The sequence below is a fragment of the Sceloporus occidentalis genome, unplaced genomic scaffold, assembly GCF_023333645.1.
Source record: "Sceloporus occidentalis isolate IW3139 unplaced genomic scaffold, rSceOcc1.0.p SCAF_306, whole genome shotgun sequence".
Taxonomy (NCBI): Eukaryota; Metazoa; Chordata; class Lepidosauria; order Squamata; family Phrynosomatidae; genus Sceloporus; species Sceloporus occidentalis.
In genome coordinates, this window is record NW_028317286.1 from 416970 (window position 1) to 427421 (window position 10452).

General features: G+C 38.2%; 1 protein-coding gene across 1 annotated transcript; it reads right to left on the minus strand.

The window, feature by feature from the left end:
• Positions 1–288: 288 nt before the first annotated feature.
• On the minus strand, positions 289–8698 carry LOC149274992 (epithelial sodium channel subunit gamma-like). The gene is made up of 12 exons (XM_089505008.1): positions 8370–8698; positions 6041–6341; positions 5675–5868; positions 4660–4763; positions 3712–3875; positions 3250–3348; positions 2794–2911; positions 2265–2343; positions 2028–2085; positions 1707–1768; positions 1074–1149; positions 289–687 (listed from the first exon to the last, which is right to left on the minus strand). The coding sequence occupies exons 1-12, from the start codon at positions 8696–8698 to the stop codon at positions 289–291; spliced, it is 1983 nt and encodes a 660-aa protein (XP_089361134.1).
• Between the last annotated feature and the right edge of the window lie 1754 nt (positions 8699–10452).

Consider the following 10452-nt stretch of genomic DNA (forward strand, 5'->3'; position numbering starts at 1 on the left):
TGATTTCCCATTGCCAAGACCTGTCGGTGTCTAATGGCTAATGCCCCTCTGACCACAATTAGCCAAAGACCTTTTCGGGAACATTTCAGTCTAAACAGGTATAGGCTTATGAACAAGTCGATCTGGCTTTCGTGAGAGCATCAAATTCACGCACTTTTTGTAATTCTCAGCACCATTCTTTTATTATTAGAGTCTAGACAATAGTATTTGTTCCTGTAGAGGGAAAAAATATTTGAACTCAAGCTCTCTTTGGCAAATCCAAAAAAAACAACCTCTTGAAATGAAAGATTAGAGACGTTCTACTATATCGTATTCCATATCTATTTGTTCCTCACTTAAAGGAGGCCTAATCCGCAGGGTGTTGTATCTCGGGGGTGGTGTCCTTGGGACCTCACAGTTGTGAGCTTGAGGCAGTTGAAGAGCCGTATTAAATGTCGGTGGATCTTCTTCATCTATACAGACGGGGTTGTCGTGCCCGGTCATGGATGGTACAGGAATGTCGGTAGTTTGCTCAGGCTGATCTTCTTTTCGCGTTTTCCACCACTTGCAAAGCTTGTGCCAGCGCTGACGAAGGACGACCCAGAAGGAGTCAATCAGGAATATTTCTATGATCTCAATCACGCAGACCATAGAGCAACTCATCCACAAACCGAGCTGCCCCCCAAAGTTTGACAGCAGTGTAACAATCTGCGGAAAGAAAGATAATTAAGGTTTAAATGGACACCACATATCTGGCGAGCAAGTACGGTTAATATACATATTTTTGACACGCTTTCTTGGAGCTATGTTCAAAACCTAGATACCTTTGAAAGAATGTTACCATGGAAAGCTAGGAGGATATCTGAAACCCAGAATTGTTGGGGATCTCGAGAAATGAAATAATTGGTTACAATGTCTTGATTTAAATCACATCATCCTGCTTCTGTTCAAACAACGTAGTTATTACGTTTTCAACTTATACTTGAAAATCTACTGCAGATCAGAAGACTGGGTCTATTACTGTCCGTAAGACACAAGGTCATTGGTAGGACGGATGAACAACAAGTCAGCAAATCGTGAACTGTATGACTTACGCTAGTAGCTGGACTTTCGGATATAGATCTTAAATTCAGGTCATGGTAGAATATATCTAGGTTCGCCAGGTCATATCTGTAAAGAAAGCATATAAATGATAATGTAAACATCTAGCTAACTTGCAATTAAATAATTAAATAATCAAACTATACAGTGCATGCCTCTAAGCCTCAAATGATTGATGAGATGTTAATTACAGGAATCCTAAAAATGGCCACCAAACTGGTTGGTTCAGCTTTTGCGTAGAGTAAGGCGCCAAGTGAATCAAATTGCAAACATTTTGATATGTTATCCGGCTGATGATGAAGCAACTTGACATTAACCAATAGCGCATAGATTTACAAAAGAGCCGCCATCAGGGGTCCAACACACTGAGTGTGAGTGTGAGCCCCGGAATACGACGTCATTCTCCTGGCACTCAGATATAGCGGTTGAGGACCTTGAGGGAGCAGATGAGCCGGCACTAACCTATCCCATCCTCATCCAGCAAAGGTAGGTTGTGAGTGTGTGCAAGTATGTTGCTGTATGTGTGTGTATGTGTGTGTATGTGTGTGTGTGTGTGTGTGTAGGTGTGTGTGTGTAGGTGTGTGTGTGATTGACTGGTGGGAAATTCTACGAGGTCAGGTACTTACTTTGTAAGATTTTTCTCTAATTTGTTTCCCATTTCCCAGGAAAGGACTCGAAGGATCCACTCCTTAGGGACAAAAACACAGAAAATTAGATTAAATGGGTTACACTTATTTTTCTGTATATATTAAGAAAGAAGAGGGACTGTTCTGTAACATCGGTGTATTTTATACGATTGCTTTTGCTGCAAAATTTGGAAAGTCTGTAGCAATCAGTGGAATGGCCCAGTCATCCCTATGGTGCTAAGAATATGTTCCAAACTTTGTATCACAATCACAATGGTTTCCTAATATCAGTATACGTGAGGGGTGTCGTATGGATCATACCTCAGAGTTTACTGACGGCCACTTTGCCACGCTTCTTGTTAATGTCCATTCTTTAAAACTGAAATAAAAAAGGTTGGTTTAGGACACAAGTTTCGGAACTAAGACTGAAAACCCTGTAACTTTGCGCATGAATGAACATCCCTTTAAATTACATTAAATGGCACATTATATATATATATATATATATATATATATAGTATTTCTTAACAAGATAGCAAATGGCGAAAATATTCTTACTCGCAGGATTCACGACATGTGTTCTGACATCCCAGCTCCTCCTGAATAAATTTCTGATGCAGCTTGAAGTAACAGTAAACTATAACAGAGAAGAGAGATTTATTAGGCGCATTGTGAATGCAGAGGTTTTACTTGAAAGGCAACATTTGGCAATCCAGCTGCATTGGACTGCATTTCCCATCATCCCAATAAGTACTTAATTCCTCACTAGGTAATGTATGTAAAATTATGAATTCAACAAACAACAAGATTGGTATCTGGCTAGATCTGAACTGTGCCTAACAATTTAACTTTTTCCATATGGGGACGGTGGCAAGGCTGGATTTGGCCAATAATGGACTTGCAGGGAGTGCAGAACCCTAGGTGTTTTACCCAGGCTTAGTTGCCACCCCTATAATTACTGCACTGTTGGCGGTGCGTTAGGCCTAAAAACAAATTCCTGCAGTCAGCCGTTGGCTGAACAAATTAAGGTATTCATAAACGCATTATGAGTCTGCAATAACAAAACAGTAAATAAGAATAAACGTACTCCAGCTGGGGAATTCTTTGTAGTTACAATACTTCGCTCCATTCGGTAGAGGTCGGTCATAATGTGCGCAGCCGCAAGTACGCACCATCTCCAGCTGAAAGCAGGAGTGCAAGCAGATCTAGCAGGTAAAAGAAATCCAATGTTAATAGGGAAAATAAACACATTTCCTATTATTTAAATGTTTGTAGCCCCACATTTGTGGTCGGTCACCACTTGGCTCGCCACTGGTCCCTGAATGAAAAATAGGGTTGGTGGCTTTAAAAAAAAAAATTAAATACATTTTTTACAATAAAATTTATCATAATAAATAAATGTCTAACTGGATTTCAAATAATACACTTTTATAGGGTACATAAAAAAAAAAAAGGAGAGAAAAATGCGGGTCGCGGTAAAGGTCTACGTGCGATGTTCGTACTATTCTTTGTTGGCGGAATAAGGGTAACAGCACTCAAGTACCTGGTACGTATATTTCTTGTTAAATAGATTTTGGACACCAACATCATTCCCATCCAGAGTGCAGTCACTATACGGATCGTTTAGCTTTGTAGACTCTGTCTGAAAGCAGAATGAAATAATCTTAGAATAAATTCAAATATTTTCCCCATCAGATTACCCCACGACTTTATCCTTGGATTTCCCATACTGCAAATTACAAAGTAGCCAAGACCACCTTTTCCACCTATTTTTACCCTTTTGCCTTGTCCATATTCACTGCTCACGTTGGTAGCAAAGTAAGAGTATGGTGTTGGCCTGGCCATATTAGATCCAGACATGGTATGGAGGACACCTTTTATTTAAAGATACATTTCAGCCCTTTTCTGTAGTTTTCTTCATACAATGGCTAGCCACCAGGATTTTTAAGCGCTCCTTCTTCTATTATATCCAATCAAGACATTACATTTTCATTTAGTAACTCACCAGCTGCATCCCAATTGAGGTTTCCACACCGGTCTGGAGTTCTGTCCCAGAGTCTTCAATGAAAGGGTAAGCATTTTGGTCATGGACCATTATCTTGGCTCCCGCTGCTGTCACAAGGTAAGGATTGTATTCATCTTCATCGATATACAAGACAACCTTTAGTCCTGGAAGAAGAGAGATTCTAGGTAATCGTAGGAGAACGTTGTGTTTTTTAGTGTATGTTAGTACATAAGAGACATAAGAACTCTCCCTCAAGCCATGAAAGGTACAGTCATTGCTTAATCAGATAGGTATGAATGTGGAAGTCCCGGTTGGGACGGGCATAGAATACAATACGTGCCTTATGTATTTTTCAGTGCCTGCAAGCATAATTCAGTTTCCAAACATAAATTCTGGTTGCGCATTTGAAAAAGAACAAAGACAAAGAGATCCTGGTAGAAGAAGAGAATCTTCATAGAAATAATTCAACCATCAGGCGGATGAAGAAGGCGCTTCCACCACATCCCTACTGTCTGTACATAACTATACAGAATCTATACATGCTGCAGGGGATTTGGGTTTAAGGAGTTGTATGACCAAAAGGAATAGGATGAAATGTCAAAAAGAATGTAAGAAAATAATGAAAAGTTAGTCATTTTCATGTATATGTGACATTTTATTAATTACTCGGATGTTTACATTTTGGTGAGTTGGGACATATTGTCTTCTAGGGCAGAAGTAAATAGGGTGAGGCTTAATGAGAACCCCTCCTGGTTCTGCCCAATCTCCACCTGCCTTCCTCATGCTCCATATATCTCGATTATACATCTCTTGTATTCCCTACACAACACCCTTGCCTTGATGCTATTATTCCTTTTTAAAGTCCGTGGGATGTACACTAGGCTATGATGACATCTAAAACAGAGTAAGTAAAATCAGGTCATCTATAAAGAAAGAAATATCTCTTACCATATTCCATGCCACCCATTGACGATACCAATAACTCTTCCCTATTGGCTCCATTAAATGTATAACAATTTCCATACAGGGGATGATGGAAGAGGGAGAAGTTTCTATGGGGGGGAAAAACAGTGTGAGTCACGTAGGCTTGCATGCTTTACTTCTATGTATCCTTCTTTTCCTACGAATTAAGGAAATGTGGTCATACAGGAGTAATTCAGAGCGGATAATTGTGTTCATAGATTATACACGGCCCCAAAATAATTAATTCCTATTCTTAATGAGTCATTTTCAAATTTGATTCCTGCTGCCAATCATAATAAATGGTACTTCCTCTGAAACTGTGAAAATCATTCCCTTCCTTAAGGAGCATGTTTAACCTTCAATTATAATTTATAACGAACTATGTCAAGGAGAATCAAGATCATGGAGGTAACATTCTCTGGGCCATCCAATAATGTGATACTCAGTGATATAAAGGAGACATTTGGTATTTGGTATATTACTTGGTATATCCACAGAGGACATAAGATTCAATTATACAATAATCTAAATGTCTTCTAATAACAGTAAAACATTAACATTAAGTATTTGTGAATTAAAGCAGGCATGCTGATCCAAAGGAAAGGAAATGTAACCTTTCATAAGTCCGGACAGTTTTTAAGATGATTTGATAATATTTGCAATATCTCATGTGCTTCTAGACTGTCTGCCTACAGAGATGCCATGTTAGATAGGTGGGAAAGTTTGGCTCACGGGACACACCACCCATTTCTCATGAGCCCCTATGTCTGAAAATACGGTCGTTCTTTTAGGGTATAGGGTATGTCTGAATGTTGTTTGCCAACTGGACCATGTTCGTTGACCCACTCTTCAAAGAGTGAACCTCAAAGTTAGTATCCCAGTTGGTAGAACTGTTATTTGCAAGATGTTCATTGATTAATAAAGCAACTGTACACTTGACTCTAATTAAAGTGATTCATCCAAGTAATAAAGTAGGAATGAGAATACTGTGTTCTCTAACCTTGAGTCACACGATCGGCCATCGAAAAAGCAGGTGACCAGCAGTTCATCCGCAGAATATCCCATAGCGACTTTCTCTTCCATTGGAATCTCTGCCAGGATGTTCATGTAGTGGAGGCGATACCACTCCTGGATTGCGTTGACGCCTGAGCTGAAGGTGAAAACTGTGCAGTCTGTTGAATTTTTGGGGTCGCACTGTGTGGAAGAAATTGGACACACGGAGGAGAAGAGTGAGAACCTAGATTTTAAGACCGATCTGTCAGCCCTAGTGGGTCAGTAGGACTCTGGTAGGAAATGTCCTGCGTAACTATGGCTACAATACAACTTAGCTCTGGTGTATGTATGATGAACGGATAAAGTCCCTTACCAGCTTGTATCCCACCATATTTCCAACTCCATTTTTGTCGGTACCGCTGTGCACGACTCTTGATTTCATTATACTCCTCTTCCGGCTTGGGATCTCCGTTACGATCAACTCGTTGTCAATGATACTCTCCATTCTAAGCAGAGGTATTTTTTTAAAAAATATCTTTTCATCCGGTCCTTTTAAAGGCGTATCGGTGTCCCGCCTCCTGCGGTTTAAAATCTTGTGGTAACCGTAAATGTCCTCCAATGCCTCGACAGTCTCAGCTTCAAGAGTGCCCAAGTATTTTTTAATTGAACTGTATCTGAAGAAAAAGAGATGACATGAAAAAGAGTTTTATATTCATGACTCATGTGAGACATAGGGGAACACTTTGAGACTACTGTGTTACTCATACAGGCCGAGGCAGCCCTCACATGGGACCCGGGCGGCACTTTTACAAAGCATGTTCTTTTCGGGATAGATCCGTGGAGAAAGAATAGCGTTTCTGTACCGCTCTCCGCAAATCTGCTGTATTCTGGTCTCTCTGTGAGCTTCCGCTAAAGGGCGGAGCCGCGGAGACAGCCTCTTCCTCGTTCCTCCAATCAGGGAGAGGGTGTGCCTGGAGGCTCTGCCTTTTTTGCGGAAGTGCACCAGGAGAAGTGGAAGAAGAAAGAAGGCACAGGGAGAAGAGGAAGAAGAAAGAAGACAGAGGAACAGGAAGAGGCAAGAGAAGAAATGGGGCTGCTGAGACAGGGAAACAGAAGTAGTCAGGGGAGAATGTAGGAAGACATTGCGTGAGAGCGTGAGAGAGTCAATTTTTTTATTAATTAATGGATGTTTTTGTGGGCATTGTTTTGGTGGTGGAAGGGGCAATATTATATGTTCATTTTACACAGGCATATAAAGAAATGATTATGGGAGGACATAGAGGGATTAAAAACATTATAGTAAATAATACTACATGTTCTGCCTATAACTCAAATTCTCATTAAATTGTAACGCCACAAATGTAATGTTAAATCTTATTCTGAACTATAGGCCAAATGGTCCATATTATGACATAAAATATGACTTATTAAAATGTCCCCATTTTTGTACACAATGACATCACAAATAATCAAATAAAGGTGCAACTAAATAAAAAAAATACTCTGATTTAATGTTATAAGCGTAATATTTTATAACCTCACTGCAATAATAAATAATACATTGGGCAATCTGTAAGGGACTGTTTCTTAATATTGCGTAACTAGTGTCAGTTTAAATAGAAACACAGGGTACAATAATTGTGTGCCTTGAAATATGTGTGAGATGGTCAAAAGGAGAGGGTATGCCCTATTTAACGTACTATATAAACAAGTTTTGTATTTGTTATCTATAAATCTCCCTGGAACTGTGTTTTTAGGTCACATAAACTAGACAATGAATTATTCTACAAGTATTTTGTCTCCAGGACATAGAAATCGTGAACAATGAAAACTTGTTCAGCTTCTAGCCCTTGCCTTTAGGGTTCTTAATCATAAATGGACCTGGGACATTGGGTGGGGTGACGACGTGTCCCCATTTCCAAGGGGTAGACGCAAGATATTATTTGCAATGGGAAACCTCCTCTTATCCCCTCTTAAGTTGAATAGGAATTAATGTGGGTTACGTTTAAGAAAAAAGATTCTGTTGCATCAGTTGAACTTACTGGGCTACCTTTTAAAGCATTGCACTATAAAGCGATTATACCGGTATTATAAAAATGAAATGATTACGGTACCATGTTAAAGCTTGATGCAGTAATCTGCTAATTGCATTTAATTTTCAAATCACACCCTTTCCATTATAGCCATAAAAATCATCATATGAAAAAAAACATGATAAATGAAAAATATACCAGCTTTCTATTTTTAAAGAGTTAAAACGAACAAATAAATGTATTCCCTCCCTGATGATATTCGCTCGTGTTATATCACCTTAGTGCTAAACTTGGTCTGCCAAAAAAGGGGTTATACCTGTGAAATGTACATAATTAAATGGAATCATTTCCTTTTCTAGACCTTGCTTTGAATAGTAGTAGATAACTAGTGGTAGATAGCTATTGCATTACTGTTTTAACATTCAAATGTGTTCTTCAGGAATCAAATTTTGATTTCTCTTGAAATTTCATAGGTGGCCTCATGATCAAAGTTCATGGAAATTGTAGCCCACCACAGATGGAAATTTAGAGGTACATTTCGCAAACACTCCCCCCCCCCCAGTCCAATAGTTATTTCCTAGAAGGTACTGTGAGATGTTCTCATAGGGCTAAGTCAACAAAGAGCTAAAAGAATAACCCCGATACAAATCTAACAGTTTGTTCTCTTACCTGTAAGGGTTCATGTTACAGATGGTCACTGCAGGGAAAACCAGCTTCTGGTAGGTGACCGTGATGGACACACTGACACCGTAGTAGGACATTAGCAGCAGAGCACACTGCCAGAAGATAAGAGCCACTGCAATCAGGGTCAATATTATCCAGATCCATTTACGCAGGCGACCCTTGGATACCACAATCCTACGACAACCATGGGTGTTGGTGGTCAGGCAGTACCATTGCATCAACTCATAAAGAGTAGGTGCTTGAGGACCTGTCACTGGAAGGGTCTTCTTCAATTTCTGAGTAAGTTTCTTTGTCCCACCGTGGTGACTAGACATGGTGACTAGACAGATGTAGGTCTATCAATAAAAACAAGAAAAACTGGGTAAATACAAGGGTCATTTCATAGACAAACTAAGGATATTTATTAACCACAATCATAGATTGTACACAGGCAATCTGTGAAGTCACATGAAATTGGTCAATATTCAGGAATGCATTCATCAAATAAATAGGATTATAATTCATGCATTATTAATCAGCTAAACCCTATAGGTATTTATCAGTTAGTTATCAATTAATTATGTATCCTAATATCTGTACTACTGTCCTATTTGGTATCTAGAGCTAGGTATCAAGGTAAATATAAAAATTGTGATAAAACTTGGAAAACAAGAGATTTTTCAATATATAATTTTTTTTTTTATTAAAGATAAGACAAATAAAAAGTAACAATAATTCCTCCCTGGTCCCTTTTCTTCATTTTGTTAAGAAATGTTTTTGTTTGCTTTCCATTAATAACACATCTTAAATCTAGATGATATGTAAATATATAGTGTGATCCAACAACTTGAGTAAATAAACCTAAATTTAAATATATCATTACTAGAATCATAAAAAGTCTAAAAAAACCCCCATTCAATAAATAGTGGTTTGCCAGGAGATCCCCCCCTTATTGCAAATGCAGGATTGAGTAAAAGAAAAAGTAAGTGAAATTAAATTGTCTAAATAAAAAAAAAAACACAAAATGAGAATTTACAATAGAAAAAGGTGAATGAATGTAATAAATATTTATTGATGTAAATTATTAAACAACCCCAAAACAAAGTTTGTAAGTCAGAAAAAGCAATGTTTATAAAATCATAAAAAATAATGCAACTTTAGTCAAATAAGTTGGGCTTTTGGAAATAATTACATTCTGGATATTAAACATAACAATTAGTACAACATTTAAAAAAAAAATCATATGATGTTTTATAAACAATTAAAAAAATAAAGCGAAATAAAAAAAATATTGATTATCGGCATTTAATATGTTAGTGGCGGTAGGGTGGTCTTTGCCTATCTATTTATTTATTAATCTCTAACAAAAAGTAGAGGTCTCACCTGTTGTAGAGATGTTACTGCACTATCCAAGCTGGATTGTGATCATTCACTTAGATTACGAAATATGCAAGGAATCTGTTCATTATACACCTGTTCGGTCTGGTCTTGAGCAGACAGGACCGTCCCAAACTAGTGAATATACCTTGACAGGTAGATCAGGTCTAGCAATTTATTTTATTTTTTTTAATTCTGCTATTAAACTAGATGCGCCCATTAGAGAGGGAGGCAACATTGGCAATACTGCAAAAGAACGGCTTGGTCTTAGTTTATCACTCCAGGGAAGTGAAGTTACAATAAATATTAAGAGATCCTGAGATAACAAGATGGTTTATAGATTCCATGTATTTGCCGCACACTCTGTATCTGGCACTCGCCTGCTAAGAACTATAATTCCCAACATGCCCACATGGCTTTGAGGAAATCCTGAAATCATTTCAAATTTGTCCTTGTGGATGCCTAGAGAGACCTTCTTAAGGAGCCTGTATCAGAAAAAATATTGTCTCTCTCTGGTGCAATTTGCGTTGTCTTATTGAGCATTGTAGGGATTGTAGTCTTAAGCAGCTGGTGGGATAAGGGTAGCCTGCACTACCAATACAAAAAAAAATTGAATGAATATTCTAGGACCAAAAACATGTAACGCCAAATCTAAAGTCAAGTGTTTATTCTTGGATAATAAAATGTATAATAATAGGAATAAAATTGTTGG

Excerpts from the sequence above, each read along its gene's own strand:
- LOC149274992 (XM_089505008.1), bottom strand. The coding sequence starts at position 8,698 with ATGTCTAGTCACCACGGTGGGACAAAGAAACTTACTCAGAAATTGAAG. Across the intron at positions 6,342-8,369 it reads TGTAACATGAACCCTTACAG|ATACAGTTCAATTAAAAAAT; the intron begins GTAAGAGAACAA and ends CTTTTTCTTCAG. Across the intron at positions 1,769-2,027 it reads GGCCGTCAGTAAACTCTGAG|GAGTGGATCCTTCGAGTCCT; the intron begins GTATGATCCATA and ends TTTGTCCCTAAG.